Raw genomic sequence first — 18,913 nt, 5'->3', positions numbered from 1 at the left:
GTCACACTGATGCTCAATGAACCCCATCTATGTCTCCCAGTCATCCTCATCCTCCTCACCCACAGGCTGCTGTGGGGGTGGGAGGGGTGGTATCGAGTCCGACATACGAGCAAAGGCACCAGCAGGACTTCCAGGAGCATCAGGATTTCCAGAGGCTCCTGGCCCTTTGCCTGAAATACCTGTGGAGGAGGGAAAAGCACCAGTGAGTGACATCTGCCAAGTAGAGAACACCGAGGCTCAGCAAAGGGAAGAGGGTAAACCATGTCTCCTACCGCTGCTCCCAGCACCCAAGTAAGCCAGGCAAGCAGAACAGCTTAAATGCCACCACAACTTAAGCTCCACCTGAGCAAGCCCATGCCCTCTTCTGCCACGTGCCAGGCACTGAGGAGTGACGCTGGCCCTAAATGCTACCCCAGGTACCTGCCAAGCCCTTGGGCAACACATTTGATGAGGGTGGTCAGACACTGGCACAGGATGCCCAGGGAAGCTGTGGTTGCCCCATCCCTGGAATGTTGAAAGCCAGGTTGGATTGGGCTTTGAACAGCCAGGTCTGGTGGGAGGTGTCCTTACCCACAGCCAAGGGGTCAGAACTGGATGGGCTTTAAGGTCCCTTCCAACCCAAACCATTCTATGATTCTATGATATGGCCCCATGGGTGAGAGGCCCAGCTGCCCCACTGCTGGGGGCTCCCTCCAAAACACTGCTGTCCCTCCCTCCCTCCCAGGCAGCTTTTGGAGTCCATCCTTTGCCTTGGATACACAGCCTCCTCCCGTGCCTCCAGCAAGACTTGAGGTGGAGATGCCCCCACTCACTCTCTGTAAAGACACTCCCAGCCATACTGCAGGACATTCACTGGGGAAAGCGTGTCTGTTCCTGTTTCTAGGGCTGTGGCTGACACAACCAAGGTGCCAGAAAGGGCTCACTCTCTTTCCTAGGGGGAAGGAGCAGCCCACCCAGCAGGACAGTACCTTTGCGCCTCAGCACCAGTTTGTTGAAGAGGTCTGACATCAAATCTCCACCTTGTCCCGTAGCTCTCACTGAAACAGAGCAAAACCCCACAAGTTGGACAAGAAAAGGCGTCTGTCTGAACCTAGCACTACAGTGAAAGCCTTCTCCTGCAACACTGCCTTCAGATTAAAGAAAAATAAACCAACCAACAACCTCTGATCTTGTATCGCATTCCTAATCTCGCCTACTGAACTCGGTAGTTCAGTTTCAGGTCTGGAAAATGTCAGGCGCTGCAGGATAACATCTGGGAAAATCCAAGAGTGGAATTCCAAGAGGAGCTGCAGTCTCATTCCACCAAGCCAGCTCCATCAATACCCTCCCCAGCTACCCAAAACAACATGCTTGGCCCTGCCCCTCTTCACCCCAGGGTTTCCTCTGTGTGTCTGTGCCAATGCAGCATGTGAAACTTATATGCATGCCCCGAGATGGAGAGGGCCTCCATCGCAAACACAAATGCCCTTCTGGCAGCTGGAGTTTAGCAAGTTCACAGAGCTTTGGCTGGATGCGAAACACTTGAGACCTACAGAAGCCTGTGAGGAGAGACAATGCCTTTCCCCTCAGTATGTTCATTGTGCTCCTGGCTTGCCTGTCTCCTCCCAGACTCACAGCTCCCCAGCCTGTGACAGAGAGCAAGAAAGATTAGTTCTACTGAAGAGCCTGAGCACCTTGTTCTTGTTCCTTCTGCTTCTTCTTCTCCAGCTTCCTCTCCTTGACACTGCGGAGGTTGGCCTTCCCAATGCCACCAGCCTGGCGGATGGACTCCAGGAGACTGGCACGCCCAGTAGAGGGGTTCACTACCTCTTTCGGGGCTCCCTGGACTGAAGCTGCAGGGAAAGAAAGGACAGGCACCAGTTACAGGCCCAGCGAAATCCCCATGGAAAAGGCTGCTCCGATACCCTGTCAGCTTCTGCCTGGGGCGGTAAGCCTAGCCCAGCCAGCAGCAGCCTCACCAAGGGGCAACTGAAGGCTTGCAGCTCTTAGGCAAGCAAGAGCAGCTTCTTCCCACTGCAGCCTCCCTCCTCTGCTGGAAGGCTGGGAAGCCACAGAGAGCCAACCAAGGACAGGGGCTGCAGCCAAGGATTCAAGAGTTAGATTCTGCTGGAGAAGCTGTAAAAATGCCCAGCCCTTACCTGCAGGCACTGCATTGCTTCTCTCTTCACTCACTGTCCGGACAGGCTCACAGGGGGCTGTGGGCTCAGGCAGGGGTGGTGGAGGAGGCACAGTCGTTGGCAACACAGGAGGCGGTGGGGGAGGAGGTGGGGGAGGAGGCAGCAACAGCTCAGCATCTTGAAGGTCTGAAAGATGAAAGAAGTTGCATCTGAAGTGTCCCAGAGGACAACACGCTGAGCTTCAGCTCAAAGCTTCACATGCCGCAGCAGCAACAGATCAGAGCCCTCAGCAGGCACCATGCCGCAGAGCACTCCCACCCTGTGTAGCACCTCTTAACAGCAGGGGCCAAGGTAGAGTTTGACATTCCCCTCCTCTGCTATCCTCAGCTGCATCCCACTGGGCCTGCCCAGCTCACCCAAGGACATCCCACCAGGTTGCCATCAGGCCAGTCCCTCCTCCCTAGCCACGCAGGAGGTGAGGGGCTCAGAGTCTGGCCAGCACCTGATCAGGCTGCAACTTTGACTCAGGCCCAAACACCAGCCAGAAGTATCTCTAATATCCATCTTGAAGTCTCCACCAAGGGATTTTCTGTCTTGTCCCCACCTTCTAGCAATCCCTGCCTTCCTCCTCCACAGGGCCCTGGAAGCAGAGATTAGAAATACCTGGTTGCGAAGGCTCCACTGACTCAGTGTTGAAAGTGGGCAGCTCTGGAATAGCACTGCTAGGAGCAGACGGTGCGATGCCAGGGCCCAGATCAGCACTGTACATGAGATCTGCAGCAATGCCAGGCAGGTCTGGCAGGTAGGACGGCACATCAATCTCGGGGACCTGGCCCAGATCTGGCACGTAGAAGTAATTTTCAGCTACCTAAAGGAAACCCAAACCAAAAAGGTAAGGCAGTAACTACACGCCTGTTTACCCTTACAGCAGGAATTGCAGAGAACAGCCTGGGCAGCATCAGAGCTGGGCTTGTATGCCTCGGTACAGTGGCCACTCATCAGCTACCCCTACAACTGTGCTCTTGTCCTGTAGCAGCTCCCATGCTTGGAGGCTACCCCCTGTAGACCAGGCTTGGAAAAAGCAGGCTCCAGGAGGAAGAGGTGCAGGACTCTTCCCAGTTTCTTACAAGTGGACTCTACCACCCATGAAGGTCTCAGACACCAACTTTTGCAGCCTACATAGGGCAGTCCCTTCTCCTCCAGAAAAGAGTGGTACCTGAACCATTTATGAGATTAAGATGCAGGAGAAGCACAACCAAGTAGTTATGAGGTTTGGTTTTGTGCTTAATATACAGGCAAAACAATACCACAGGTGCACTGTGACTAAAGGGCTTTGTTTGCTATACACACTGCTATCTCCTCCAGTACATGATGAGCAAATGGCGCTCAGGCTTCCTTCCCCAGAATCAAAGCACACATTCAACCATCAAAGCTCCAGGTATGGCCACTACAAGCTGTTGGGGAAAAGGTCAGCCACATGCTGGGGCAGCTGGGTTGGCGCACTGCCTGCCCCAGCCAATATCAAGCACAAACTCTTAGCTCATTCTGTCTGGTCCTTCTGTTGGAACAAACAGGCACCTCTTCCCAGCAGGAATGATGGGATGCAGGCCTCCTCCCAGGCACCTTCCAGACATGGCACTTTACCTTCACACTCCTCAGGAGTTAGCACAAGGGGGATTATTGAACGATGGAGCCTCCAAAATCCTCTAGAGCCCTGAGGTCTAGCAGCAAGGTGAATTGATATTACATTACTCTTCTCACACCACTGAGCAATGGCTTGAGCAGAAGAAAAACACCTGCCAACTTTGAGGGTTTTGTGTCATCCATCGGGCCCAAACCAGGACTTTAAGATAAAAATGGGCAAAGCCCAGGTGAGACATCCTGCAGCCCCATGAGGGGCCATGCTCCTACCTCCACTCCACCCCACAGAAGCCCTCTCCTCTCAGAGGGCTGAGCACAATCCCACAAAGAAGAAGCAGCTCTGTCCCCACAACTGTATCTCACCTGTCGGTCCAGTTGTCCCCTTTTGGTGATGGAAAGAGGAGCATCAAAGAGCTTCTCTTCCGTTTCCGTTTCCAGAGCCACATGGGTCTTGGTCACTGCTCCAGCCAGAGGATCAAGGAAAACATACTTTTTGTACCTAAGGGTAGAGGACAAGTAATTCAGTGATGCCACCTTGAGAACCAAAACCAGAAGAAACAGTGTACTCAAGAATGCCTTAGAGGTGGAAACTTCCCAAGAAGGAACATGCTGGGCTTTCCAGTTGCCTTTTTCTAGCCCCATTTTCCTGCCTTTGCCCTCCACAACCAAAAGGCAAAACTAACTCCTCACCCTATCAGTGTAGCCTCCGCATTCATCCTAAAGCAGAGCCCCACTGCATTGCATTCATTACCCCAGCTCACCCCCTCCCACCACAGGCCCTTAGAACATCTTACAACTTGCAGCAGGACAAGAGTCTCTCCTTCTGACCTGTCACTCAAGGAGGCAGAAAGAAAGACAAAGAGAAAATAAATAATCTGTGGCTCAGAGGAAGAGGAGATCCAGCAGCTGAAAGCTCAAGAAGGGCTGAAAGAAACTCTTCGGTGTGGAGAGAAGGAGGAAGCATGAGGCAAAAAAGCCTGGGAGGGAGCTGTAGTGAGAGGCAGTGGAGACATCAAAGCAGCAACAGCAGTAAAGTGTTGTGGTGAGGAACCATCAGGAGCAGAACCTAGGCAGGCACAGAGGGTCAAGAAGGGGAGGAGTAACAGCAGCTCTCAAGGACAGAGAGAAATTATTAGAGCTGTGACAAGAAAAACTAAGTTGGAAAGAGAAATGCAAAGTTGGGTTGAAAGCAGGTGAGTGGAGGATCAGGTGCAGACAAAACAACTCCTCCCATCTAAGGGGAAAGTAGGGAAGAGAGGGTTGCTAGCTGGAAGCCAGCAGAGAGGGAGCAAACCATGTCCTATCGGGAGCCTGGTATGCAAGACCCTCAGGAAAACAAGCAGCTACTGCTGCCCCTGGGGAAAGGAAAGCTCCTCTGAGGACAAGCAGGGGAAGGCGAGCAGCACTGCACTGCTCCAGCTCTCACAGGTTCTCGGTGGTGTTGAAGAGCAGCAGGGAGCTGAGGGAGCTGATGTTCCTGGGGAGGCTGCCCAGGCCTTCTTCTGCATCATCCTCCTGGTGAATTTTGGTGCTTACACACACAGGGAAGTACTTGAGCTTCTCCTGCAAGAAGACAGATAACAGGTGTTAAGACACTAAAACCACAGCTGCTAAGGCACTTTCCCCAGCCATCACAACCCATACTGCTGCATCCACTGCACGGTTTGTGAACCCTATTGCTCCCTCTCCAATCCCTTTGAGCAAGGAAGCACGTGGACAACACTGCAACACCACACTCGTGACAAATCTCAGCAGTTTAGACTCATGGCATATGCTTTTGGTGCCACGGATAGGTCATATTGAACAGGTCTTGCTGTTGGCAAGGGTCCACCAAAATAAAGCAACCACTGACTCTATATCCAGAGGTGGGAATCAAGCAGGCAGCATAAAAGACATTTGTCAACAGTGTCTCCAGCTACTAGATAATTTCATGCAGGCAGAGTCCCCCAACATGTCTTGCTTCCCCTCAGCTGACTTCACTTATGTTTTAAGAGACATGATTCCATTGGTGGGCTATGCAGGGAAGGCAAAGGAAAAAGAGGATAGGAAAAAAAAAAAAAGAGTGCCTGCGCGAGGCAAGAGATCAGGCAGAAGGGAGTGCGCAGGGTGGAACGTGTGCCAGATGGTTTTGCAAAGCCTGAGGGATTTGCAGGAGTTTTCAACTCTAATGAACTGAAATCTCCTCTCTCTCAGTTCTAAAACTTCATGCATAATATATAGAGCTCCCTTTAGAAAAGGACTTATTACATCTGAACTGCTTGACTTTTATATAGAACAGGAATTGTCATCCCAGATCAGACCAGCGTTTCAGCTAGCGTGACAGCGCCCGCTGCCAGATGCTCAGGGGAATGAAGCTCAGTGCCCACAGCACACTTTACTGTAGTGGGAGGAAAGGCATCAGCTCCTGAATCCAGAGACAGCCTGGGATGGACAAATCTCTACTCCAGACCCATCCAGCCTTCCTCAGACCTTTCGTAACTTCTGCTCTTTCTTCACAAACTAGGACAAGCAGCAGCCTGGCATCTGTGAGGTGGCAAGTGTTTGTACCAGAAGAAAACAGAGAAGTAATCAGGGCAGTTTGTCAGGTTAAATAACTGGCCGCACTTTTGTTGTTTTATTCTGTCACCAGAAGAAGACTACTTCAAATACTTTCAGCAACCCCGATCTACCCAGTGTCCTCCCTCCTTCTTTGTACTTGTGTGTGGGAAACGGAGATCACTGTTGGTTCAGTTTTAAGACCACATCTCAGCAATACAAGCAGTTTCTGTTGATTGAAATTTCAGGCTTGAATTTGGTAGCCAGAAATCCTGGGAAAGGCTTAGTCATAGTTCAGTTATTCCATTAAGAGTTTGTATGATGCTCTGAGTCTCTAAAATCCTGTAAGAAGAGACCTGGGAGGTTTTGATTTAAAAATTGCCCCCCTCCCCAAATAACACCTTCCAATGTGTAAAACAAACTGAAATAAACATCCTGATTTTTTACAGCAGCAAGTAGGCAAAAAATATCTAAATTTTTATTTAGAGACCACAGAAGCAGAGATTCAAAAATAAAGGTTCTTTTGATCATTAATATTCATTTACCAATGTTTAATTTTTTAAGCATGAGGGAGTACTGACGTTTTTGCTAGAACTATTCACACACACTTAGCCCTCAAGTCACATTTTTTTTTTAATTCTTTCTTTGTGGATTTCAATTAGCACTGGAAGACTGTGCGTCACTCTAAAGGCGGAGTGAGAAACCAACCGTTACCCACACTTACTTTTAAGTCTCATCTAAGGCAGTTATAAAAGCACTTAGCATGAGTATTACTCTGAAACATGAGGCTCTACATAATCCTTTTAATTTAAATGCCACCAAAGTGCTAGTTTTTATTCAAGTGCCTAGATCTAGTGCCTAGTGAACCTCGAATACTGTGTGCAATTTTGGGCCCCTCCATACAAATACATTGAGGTGCTGGGGCATGTCCAGAGAAGGGCAACGAAGCTGGTAAAGGAACTGGAGCACAGTCTTACGAAGAGTGGCTGAGGGAACCAGGGGGGTTTAGCCCGGAGAAAAGGATGCTGAGGCGAGACCTTATCTCTATCTCCAACTACCTGAATGGAGGTTGTAGCGACCTGGGTGTTGGTCTCTTCTCCCAAGTGACAGGTGATTGGACAAGGGGGAACCACCTCAAGTTGCACCAGGGGAGGTTCATATTGGACATCAGGAAAAATTTCTTCATTGAAGAAGAAGGTTATCAGGCACTGGCAGTGGCTGCCCAGGGAGTCACCATCCCTGGAGGTATTTAAAAGGTGGATAGATGAAGTGTTCTGGGATATGGTTTAGTAGTGGACAGGTACAGTTGGACTCAATGACCTCAAAGGTCTTTTCCAACCAAGTGAACGGACGTGCCAAGTTACTAACATTTTTAAAGCCTTGCAAGGTAACTCCAGCAGAGGAGTAACTTTTGCTTGGATCGCTTCCCAAGTCCAGACAGACCACGTCTCCCACCTTGTTTTCTAGCCTCCTGAGGGACATTCTGATACAGGACGCGCCTGAGAAGCTCCATAGGGCTGCAGCCAACTCACTGTTCAACCCTGCCTAGCTGCTATCACAGCAATGTGCAAAATGAGCAGCTTTCCAGGCTTACTACAAGGACCCTGTTTGGCAGTTGTATCCATCAATGCTTACATTACCAACCTAAACAGCGTCCTCTCAACAGCTGAGTTTTCACTTGCTTGGGGTGCAGAGTGAGAAAGAAGAATTTCCCAGGAGGGAAGCATTTTTAAATAAACTGCAGAACCAACATTTCCAACACAGCTTCTTTCCCCTCGGACCACAAACTCTAAATATTGAGCACAGGCTGCCACCAATTACCCTCAAACTAACATGAGCAGAGATTGCTTTCCTGGTGGGGCGTGCGTGTGTGTATGTGTGCACGAGTGAAGTTAGCAAAAGCTCCTGCAACTACTCCCAGCAAAGAGGCCCTCATTAGAAGTGAAAACAGGCAGTGAGCCTCTGCTGAAAGCCCTGAATAATTGAGGAGGGCATAAATGCAAACATTAGACTTCCCTCCGTCACATTTCATTATTGCAAGGCACGTCAGGCTCTGTGCTCAGCTATGGCCAAGAAGGGCCTGTCCCCCAGGAATGTGGGCAGAGCTTGGCCACCCAAGCCCCACTCAGAACACCGGCTGCTCCTGGTGTAGGTTACTCCGTTGTTCCTCAGCTGACAGCCACTTGCCTGCACAGCAGCATCCCCTCGCCCCACAGAAAACTGCTGAAGGAGCCGGTGCTAATCTAACCAAGGTCAGCAAAGCCAGAGGAAGGTCAACAATTCCAAACAAGGATTGAAAGATGGGTTACAGGAGGGAAGGAATAAACACAAACATCCATGGGGCTCGCAACAAAGTCCCTGTGGGGACAGCAGCCTTGGTCACGAAGGACAGAACATGGCAATGATACAGAGATTGCCTGGGACAGGGAAAATGTGTCATCACAGGCAGATGGCAGGGCCAGCAGGATAGGGCACACAGAGCCTACTAGAGACAGCAGGCCAATTGGATGGGCACACTTTGTGGGACACTACTTTTTACTAGCTGATACTCTTCTCAATCCCCTCCCTGTGCGAGGGGCTGTACATTGGCACCAACACTTCAGGGAAGGAGAGCATCTCCCCTGCCTACTCACCACCTACCTCTGCTCCCCCCACATTCCTTGATGGGTTGGGGCCACCAGCCAGACAGTACAGCCATAATCAGCCTTCCCTGGCCAGCCAGCAGCAGGTCCCACGCCACTCTGCCCTGCAGTACCGCCAAGGCTCAAAGGAAGGACGAACCCTGCTGGAGTTTGCCAGCTGTCCATTCAGCCAGTAACCTTCCCTCCCTGGCCTGGCTGAAATATTCATAACTACCTCACTGTGTGAAGTCTCAGCTCCATTAAAACTCAGGAAAGTTTAGTGTGATAAATTATTCAGTGGCAGCTTTATTTTTGGGCCAAGGCACACAAGGATGAGGAAAGTAGTCTCTTTAGGGGTGGAGAGCAAAGAAGTTGTCAGGTTGATCCCTAACCTGCCAGGAAGAGCACATCTGCTACTCCTGGCACAGTGCATACACAGCAACTTTTAAACTTTAAACACTGCAACTCTTCCTCCTCTCCATCCAAACCAGGGATGTTGATCCAAATGGCTGGACAATCATTCAGTAACATTTCCTGCCAAACCCACCACTTCTCAGACTCCGCTAAGAAGCCTTTCTCTACCACTCAACCCACAGGCTAAAAGGGAACTTGATACTTCAGGTCCTCCTTCAATACCATCAGCTATGTGCGTGCTACGGACACTCTCGGAAGCCTCAAATCTACTGTGTACTGAAGGGCTCACAACCTACAAGAGTTGAACACAAGGGAGAAATAAAGCACAAACAGAAAATGTAAGGAAGCAAAATTATTTTTCCCCTGCCAAGCCATAAAACTTAGCTGGGAACAAGGGAGGGACAATACTCAAGTGTGATGCTTTCCTGGGACAGAAAAATCCTCTAATGACTCCTTTTTCTCCTGAAACACCCACAAGCACTTTTACATTTTCCCTTCTCACCATCGCTTATATTTGAACCTTTCAAACAATTGTGACCCTGATCCCAACTGCCTTGCCATGCACAGCCACAGCCTTAAGCCCAGCCAGCAGCACTCACTAGCACTGCTGCAGGAATCAGCAGTGTTTCAAGAAACAGAACTACTCCAGAAAGCTGAGAGTCGACAGCCAGCCAGAACACTTAACCACTATGCTAAGGTCTTACACTGACATGGCCCTCTCAAATAGGGAGCTCTGCAAGCTTCCCAGCCTGACCTCACGCACCCCCACTAACAGGCCAAGCTGGAAAGATGTTCTGCTCCCAACCTACATCCTAAAGCTTTGGTCTGCTTCAACAAAGAGACCAAGGACCTCCGGTTTATTTGCTTGTTCATCTCAAGGTCTGTTCTCTCCCTTCTTACCTGCAGAGCCTTCTCATCCAGCATTCGGTGTCTGCTCTGAATCTTGTGTCTTGGCCATTTCTGTGTAGCTGGGTCTTCTGCACCAGCAAAAATTGAACTGTACTCCTGTAGCCGTTCAGGAGCTGGATACTTCGCACTGGAAAATACCTGTGGAGAATCAAGGAGAGACTCAAAAATCCCAACAACTAGGCAACACAGAAACACACGGTAAGTAAGCATACAGTCTGTGCTACCAGTGGGAACAGACAGCCTTGACATTCAACAGGCTCCTAAGGGCTACCGGCACAGACCCAGTCATGCATGGGCTGCCAATTCCGGAAATGGAAGTGCCAGAGCTTCTCTCTCCCTCCAAGTACTAAGAAGCCATTGGCAAAAAGGCTTCCACTGGCAGGAAGTAAGCTGGAAATACTGTACAAAATGGAGCAAGAACAGGGAACAAGGATCTTCACCAGTTTTTCATGGATCAATGGGATTATGATGCACTGAAGGAGAGACTCTCTAAAAGCAGCTTTCATTTAAATAGCCAAAGTGTCTACAAGCCTGGAGTGTGAGGGTGTTTGGCTTAGCTCAGCACATGCCTTCTCTCTTTCTCAGGAAGTAGCTGGGGCAGCAACCTACACACGCCTCGTAAGGCCTGGAGCTGTCTCACAGGTCTAAAAATCATCAACTGGCCAAGTCAAGAAGGGGATTCTTGTTATAATTCAGCTCAGCAGCAAGGCACATAGAGGTGAGTGGGCAGCAGCTGCAGCAGCATAGCACATGTTCTTCTCAAGAGTTTAGATCAGGAATAAAGAGAGAAGGTGCAAGGAATAAGGAAGGCCATGCAGCCTTCACTAAAATCACTACCTTAATAGCCTTCTTGCTGCCCTTTATCTTCTCAATCTTCGCTTGGGCGAGTGTGACTCTCTCACCGATCGCCTGAAGCTGTGCCCGGCTGGCCTCCACCCGCTGAGAGATCCTAGGAGGCAAGCACTTTTCTTAAGATGAAGAATCCAGAGGCAGAGATTTTTTGGCAACAACCAGCACCTAGACTCTCAGAGAAGGATGTGAATCTCTGTGGATTGCATTGTTTCACTGGGCAGAATAGTGCTGGTTGAGATATGCTTGTCCCAGTCCCATTGAGAGTTTTATGTACTCCAACATGAAGGCAGGTCTAGTCTGTGACTCACAGCACAACACTCCCATATCTGTCTGAGACACAGCTCAGAAAGATGGAAAACTGCGGCTTTTTTTACACCACCAGAGTGACATGCCTCTGTGCAGGTACTGCTGGCAAGAAAGGCACAGCCAGTTATCAACTGCCAGCATATTTTTAATAAAAGTGACTTGTTAAAAATGAAAGGCAAGACATGTTAATGAGTAGAGTTCAGGACTCACAAGGCTTTATCCCTGCCCTTTACTATACCAGTATGACTTCTTCCATGTTGTTTCACAGTTTCACAATTTGGTTTCCACATCAGTTAAACAGCATTAGGTCCTCATTTGGAGCAATAAAGCAGGCTAACTTCCGTAACTCTCGCATAACTATATCAGCATCAAAATGCTTTGGAACTGAGGTGAAAAGCATTTCATGGCACCAGAGGATAGTGGTCACTGGTTAAGTAAGTCTGCGTTCACCACAAGGACATATTCCTTTCCCACAAAGCTTATAGCAGATGCCTCACAGCTGGGGCCATGATTGAAACTGCCAGCGTGCCATGCACAGCCACCACTGTGCTGCAGAAACCATCACAAAGGTTCAACCAGAGGCTAGGAAGGACATTGAAATCTGGCATCAGTTACAGGTAACTATGAACTCACCTCCTCAGAAAAGACCTTTCTTACCTGTGCATAACTAGCAGGTTCTCCCTAGCTTCAAGCTCAAAAGCTGAAAATTGTTCTGAATCTTCACCCCTCTAACGAAACCAGCAGAGAATGTTTTTATGACTACACAACTCAACAGGAGAGACAGTACTCCACTTCAGCAATGTTTTGTAGCTGAGTTCCATTGGATCATTTTGTGCCTGTAAAAATCAATCTCAAGTACTGTCTTTAAATATCACCTCTTTGCTTTTGAATAGAGAAGTTTATTTCCACTGTCTGGATAATTCCTTTTAGCAACAAATCTGACATCCGCAGTGATCCATGATTCCCCTTTTCAAACAGCACCAAACCCGTCTTTTCAAGTTTTTTCACTCTGTGCAGAACACTCCCCATTACATTACAGAAATGGACCACTGAAACCCTCCCACCGTAGGTAGTGAAGAACCAGTAAGCACAAGCAGCCTGTTCACCTTGTGTCATTCTGAAAGATGACCACTTCTTTATCTAAACAGTTTTAAGTGTTTCTCTTTGTTTACAGCTACGCTTCCCTCTTACAAGAGGCGTGAAAATCCCTCCTTATGTATATTGTAGGAAAGCACACAGCCTGTTTCTACTTTACTCTTTTGGAGTGCGAGATAAGCAAAACCGAACCTCATGAGATTTTCCCTCTCAGAATTATTCTCCATTTCCCAATCCTTTTACTTTAAATACAGTCTAACAGCTTGTATTTTGTACCAACACTAAGTACAAATCTGTTCATGATTTCCTTCCCACACCCTCCTCCTCTCAGTGGAGTAAGTCCACATCGCTTACACACTTGATAGGTTCTCAGAGTAGTTTCTGTTGTTCCTTTCAGTGTGCATTTCCTAGCACCTGTCTGCAGCAAATTTCATGTGTCATAGGGCTGTCCCATCGCCTTGTTTTGCAAAAGTGTGAGATGCCTCTGAAGGACCGAAGCCTTCCCTAACTGCTCTCCTCAGCAAATTTTCCCACCTCACAGTTCACCTCTTCTCTAGATGTTTCATAATTGTATTGATTGATACTATTTTCAACAGTGTTCCTGAGGGCATCTGACTATTTTTACTTCCTTCAAAGCTGAAAAAAGTTGGTCATTTATTTCTGCCATGCCTCTCTCCCTCAAATCAATGATGCAATTTTTCATCTCACCTGTGAGTAGACCTCTCTCCTAGAAGAGCTCAACAAAGCCTTCCTGAAGCTCCGAATAAAAGCAAAGTATCAATTTTTTTTTTTAAGCTGAAACCTGCTGCCTCCCAGACAAAATTCTCAGGGGCTGACCAAGCACGTGTTCTTCTCCCAGAAGGAAATGGTAAGCAAATAGTTATGCAAGCTTTGGCCTGGAAACCAGTTAACTCTTTTCCTCCCTCCCACTCTATGAATGTGAGTGGGTCGAGTACGGCAGTCAAACACTTCTCTCACTCCCTTTACCTGGCCCGTGTTATGCCCACAGCTTCAACAGGTATCACCTCTTCCTTTCCTTCTTGGCCTGTATCAGAAACAGCATCACCAGCAGGACCGGAGAAGTGATTCTGCCCCTGTACTCAGCATTGGTGAGGCTGCACCTCAAATACTGTGTTCAGTTTTGGGCCCCTCACTACAAGCAGGACATGGAAGTGCTGGGGAGTGTCCAGAGAAGGGCAATGACACTGGCAAAGGGGCTGGAGAAAAAGTCTTATGAGAGGTGGTTGAGGGAACTGGGGTAGTTCAACCTGGAGAAAAGGAAGCTGAGGGGAAACTTTATCACTGTCTACAAAACCCAGACAAGAGGTTGTAATAAGGGGGGTATTGGTCTTTTCTCCCAAGTGATAGGTGATAGGACAAATGGAAATAGCCTCAAGTTGAACAAGAGAAGGTTCAGATGAGATATCAGGAAAAATTTATTCATTGAAAGGGTTATCAGGCACTGGAAGAAGCTGCCCAGATGGTTGAGCCCCCACCCCTAGAGGTGTTTAAAAGACAGGTGATGAGTGCTCAGGAACATGGTTCAGTAGTGGACAGGTACAGTTGCACCTGATGATCTCAAAGGTCTTTTCCAACCAAACCATTCTGATTCCCACAGTCACTCTTTTGCAAGCTATGAAGAAGCAAGTGTTTGAGGAATCCCAGTTCTTCTTACCTTTCATCCTTAACCACTTCCACATTTAACATCAATCCTCTAAGACGCCCAGTTTAGGGGCGGAATGGTGCCACCACTCTCTTTATGCCACCATCAAACACAGGCACATTGGCACAAAGTCCTTCTTGGTGCTAGAATGCAAACACCTACCGTAGCACATGGATAACATCAGACGAAGAACACAAAGCAAGCATCTCTCAGCCCACAGTGCTGCACACATCTTTCTCATTTAAGGCTTGCTGGAACCTCTCTGAAAAAGGCATCCCTAAAAACAGAGTATGACTGGCAATTACTGTGTCCTAGCTGCAACAGTAATAATACATCGAGAAGGGAATAAGAGAAGCCATCTACAGCTTCCACGCACCCCTACTGCATATCAAATGTAACTCAGTGTGATTACATTCACTCATAAAAGACAGGATCAGACTGCCTGCTCCCAACACAAGCTTGGGAAGTTGTCCAGTGTCTGGTCTAGTGTTTCAAAACATCTCTTCTCTGAGACACTCTGTACTTTCTCCTGTGAGCTTCTATGCTAGTATCTGAGAGGCCAGATCCCACTGACCTTAGGGGATCAGCCAAAGACCTTCACCTGAGATGGTGCAGATGCAGGCCCACTACACAGAAGGAATACACACACACTCTACAGAATTAATTTACTTGTTGCTGAACAAGAAAACTATGAAAAAAATTATCAGTCCTGTCTCAATCCAACTAATCCAAATTCCACTATATGTACAGGCTCCTAGAAGTGCATGACTGTTGCAACTACGTTGTGAAATGTACATGTGTATGCAGTTAGTTAAAAGAGAGAATACACCATATTGATACTGAAAAAATGCATGGACACCCCTTCCTCCCCCATCATGTTCAAGTGTCCAGCAACTTTAGTATTTCTACTGCTGTGGAAACTGAACTCACTTCAAATAAACCTGGTGTTTGTGAAGAAAGGAAACAGGAAAGGATGGAGAGGGCTGTTGCTAACATTTTCAGGGGCAAAGTGTTTGAGTCAATGTGGCATTCAGACCTCAACCTCCACTGAAGGTGCAGTGTGTTATGGAAAGGCATTTGCTTGAAAGCAATTATAACTGGGATAGGAGGGTAAGTGTTAATAAAATGGCCCATCACTGCCCCTCAGACAGCCAAAAATACCATCAGTATCTGAACCAACCCCATGCCTATCCTCTTAGTCACTGCTGTGTTATTTTGCTCTCGGTGCTCTTTTCTGCTTGAGAAACCCCTTCAGTTAGATTCAATGTGACTTTGGAGTTGCAAAGAAGCAGGAGGCACACAGCGACAGCCCCTCCCTTTGGGCAAGACGCATGCTTTGGGACAAGCAAAAAGGGGACCTGCAGAAGAAAGGAGAACATATCACCTGCCTTCAAGCCCTGGGCACAGAGCCAAACCAACCTTCCCCAAAGAAAAGCACTGGGGAGGGGAAGTAATACATGTGGCAGATTAAATCTATCTAGTGGATTATCTCTTAATCCACACAGACTTTTATTTTTGATCTAAGCAGATATTAAAGCCAATCTTTCAGCTGCTTTGATTCAAGCTTTCAGATTCTCCGGTCCCTCTGAAATTTTTTTGCAGTCAAGCCCCTTATGCCTCACCCCCAACATACATCTCATTTATTCCTTTCTCCTAAAGCCCTCATGCTGCTGTTTTAAGCTCCTCTCCATTTTAGAGGCAACTTTCTCCAACACCTGCAGCAGGTCCCACAAATGCTTCTTCCCACCTCCCTCGCTGGCCTGATACCCTTTGTCCCATACGCAGCCATGGAGCAGATAATTTCCTGTTATCTCCTTATATATCCTCTGATAATCCTCATATTCAGGTAGTTACTGAAAGACCTCCTCTGCTGTTGTCAGTGTCTGCTCATGGGGGAAAAAAAAATCACTGTTCTCTTACTCCCATAGGGGAAAGATTTGAGGCATTAGGAATTTGGCATCCAGAACACTGGATGCTGCCTGTCACTTGTCAGTACTGGCAATAATACTATATTTGTATGACAATCTGCAAGCATTCCACAATATCAAAAAAGAATTGTGATTTTTATTATCTGTATTTGCTAGGGATCAGACAGCATCAGAAAAAAAAAAAAGTTAAAAATCAGAGCAGGTTTAAAGACAGGCTGACAGATTCCCAGAAAGGTGACTGAGGAAGACAGAATTCAGCTGCAGGGAAGCAACAAAGCACAAGGAGACCCTTTGCTGTTCACGTACACATCACCCAAAAGTGACGGGGATGACAAAACTTGGGAAGTGGGAGAGAGAAGAGGTGAGCTCCACACCAAGGTGAATGAGAAAGGCAAGGCAGCAGAGGCTGGGAAAGAACCTCTCTAGAATACCAAAGAACTTCAATTTCATGTCTGAAGTACAAAAGTAAGCGATCAACCAAGGAGAAAGAACATTATGGAGCAGAATGAGAAATGAAGTTGCACAGGAAGATAAGGCAGCTGATGTTTTAAATGACTTTTTCCTTAAAAGAGGACCACATCAAGTCAGGCACCTGGCCTCCCCCCAGCCCTGAGAGACAGCGGAGGGATGCTAAGCATCGCTGTTCTAAACTTCAGGGTACATACGATGAATTTGTTCTATAAACCCTTGGTTTTCTGCCTAAAAGTCAAGCAGCTTTTTTTTTTTTTTCCCACCTCAAAGCATGCTTTTATTAAATTCCTCCCTTATTGAAGGAGGTGTGAATTAGAAAGGATGGAGTTTATGTTTCTTGTATTTTATTACAGCCCTAGACTCTCCAAGTCTGGTGCTGGAGCAGGGTAACAAGAGAAGATAACAGTGCTGGCTGCCATTCATCCTTCCACAGCACCAGTGCCAAACCTGCCTGATACCAATACTGACGGATGAGAGACCATTAGACCTCTAGGACAATGTTTAGTGGGTTACCAGAAGTGAGAGAACCACTTGCAAGTGGAGGGTAGACATCATCCCACAATGAAATCAGCAACAGAAGGTGTTGCTTCAGGAGCTAAGTGTCCATCTTTCTTCTCAGGCTACCAAGCCCCTTTCCCATTTGTTTCTTTCTGGGACCCAGAGGCATGCCACTCTTCTACTTCTGTGCTGCAGAAAAGAAGAAATTCTCAAACTTGTTCAAGTTTTAATTTTGAAAAAAGGCCCTGGGCTTTCACAGCTCCTCATACTGCTGAAGCAATGGGGAAAACATCAATGTATCACCCCCAGTACCCATAAAGCAGGGTTTTGATACACAATCCACTAGACTGAAGCAGGCCCAGAGAGCTAGGCTAGAATATTTAAGTGTGTTCTGGCTGGCTAACAAAGGATGTCTTATGAGGCACTAGAGCGTGCTTTACGAACACTCTTACCGCATATGGACGTTGCTACACACTGTGGTAGGCCAGCTCAAGAGTTCACGCAGCAATGACTGGCACAGTTGGAAGTGGACTGCAAGAAGCCCAAGTCCCACTCGCCCTGTTCCCATGCAGTGCCTCTGCCCCAGCAGCTGGCAACATTGCAGGACTAAGACAGAGAGAACAAAGTAAAGGCTGCCAAGACATTTAAGGTTTACAGTGACCCAGGGAAGAATTCAAAGCCAGTTCACAAAGCCAATTCACCTCAACAGTCTGAAAGGCAAAAAGTAAAAATGCATGTTTTTATAAAAAGCCAAATACATCCAACCACTTGAAGAAAGATCAACTTGTTTGCTTTGTGCTCTTCTCTCTCCTTCACATTTAAGCTGTTTATAAAGTCTTACTTCATGTCTGAGTAAGTGTAATCAGAAACTGTCATCATATACCATCTCTGACAGAAAGAAATCCCAAGTGTGACAGTGTAATCAATGTTCCTTCCTCCATCAAGGGTTTGGGTATTATACTAATTAATGTTTATCACACTTTGATTGCTCCTTGAGCCTGATTTGCAGGTGTTTCAGCATTCACATATTGCCCCACTCCTGTGATGCTGAACAAGTTTTCAGATTGGAAGGTCATCAAGGTTGCCAGGATCCTCCACAGGATCTAGCATACATCACTCCACACAAGTCATAATCCCACACAAAAATAATTTCATTTTGATTTTTAATCTCTCATTTCACAAGGTGCTCCTGCTGCTGCGAATTAAGTTTATGCAAAACTGGAAACTTAAAATTTTGACTTATCACAGCACCCTCCTCCCTTTGGCCCTGCAGCTTGTTCTCCACCTCAGAAAAGCAGCTCTTCTTTTTTTCTTTGCCTTTTTGGGGGGAAAAAAAAAAAAGGCACAAATTACTACTTCTTTAACCTTCCAATCATTTTACTTGTCTCCCATCACTGACTGATGTGAAACCAGACAGGCTTCCGTTTTCTCAGAAGAAATGCATACTAAGTCAAAAATCTGTGTTTGCAAATAAATTACACAATTGGAGAGCAGCAGCCACAGAAATAGTCTTGAGATATTAGACAGCAGATCCTTAAAGTACTGGTAAGTGGTTTGCTGTCTATACAGTCTTCACTCATTCTTGCAAAGTTCTCACAAGCATTTACTCACTGAAGCGCAATCTTTTGTAGTAATAGCCTTAAGCGTGTCTTTCGCCCCTCCTTTTCATTCTTTCTTCCCTCATTTCCCCCCCCCCCCCCCTTTTCTCCCTTCCAACCCCCTCCTTCCTTTTCCTTCTTTCCTTTAATCACTATTGAAAGGCAGGGTAATCCTGTTTGGACAGAATTTTACAAGACTGTCAGAAGTAAATTTTATTTCCATGTTGCTTGAAGTTATAGATTGTACTTGGCAGATAGCTTGAGA

The 18,913-nt window shown here is 47.3% G+C and overlaps 1 protein-coding gene across 3 annotated transcripts in view; it reads right to left on the bottom strand.

Annotated features, from left to right (window-relative positions):
• Positions 1-4: 4 nt before the first annotated feature.
• WASHC1 (WASH complex subunit 1) overlaps positions 5-18,913 on the bottom strand; it is a 46,432-nt gene continuing 27,523 nt past the window's right edge. For all 3 annotated transcript variants that reach the window (XM_054068354.1, XM_054068361.1, XM_009557607.2), the window contains 9 exons: positions 11,075-11,186; positions 10,229-10,375; positions 5,185-5,321; positions 4,122-4,257; positions 2,781-2,985; positions 2,139-2,303; positions 1,674-1,832; positions 969-1,037; positions 5-179 (listed from right to left, as the gene is read on the bottom strand). In XM_054068354.1, coding sequence (XP_053924329.1) covers positions 28-179; positions 969-1,037; positions 1,674-1,832; positions 2,139-2,303; positions 2,781-2,985; positions 4,122-4,257; positions 5,185-5,321; positions 10,229-10,375; positions 11,075-11,186 — 1,282 coding nt within the window. In that variant the 3' untranslated portion in view covers positions 5-27. The remainder of the gene's footprint in view (positions 180-968; positions 1,038-1,673; positions 1,833-2,138; positions 2,304-2,780; positions 2,986-4,121; positions 4,258-5,184; positions 5,322-10,228; positions 10,376-11,074; positions 11,187-18,913) is intronic.

Source organism: Cuculus canorus, chromosome 1 (genome assembly GCF_017976375.1).
Source record: "Cuculus canorus isolate bCucCan1 chromosome 1, bCucCan1.pri, whole genome shotgun sequence".
NCBI lineage: Eukaryota > Metazoa > Chordata > Aves > Cuculiformes > Cuculidae > Cuculus > Cuculus canorus.
Note: the sequence above shows the minus strand (reverse complement) of the source record. Positions and strands in the feature narration are given on the sequence as shown.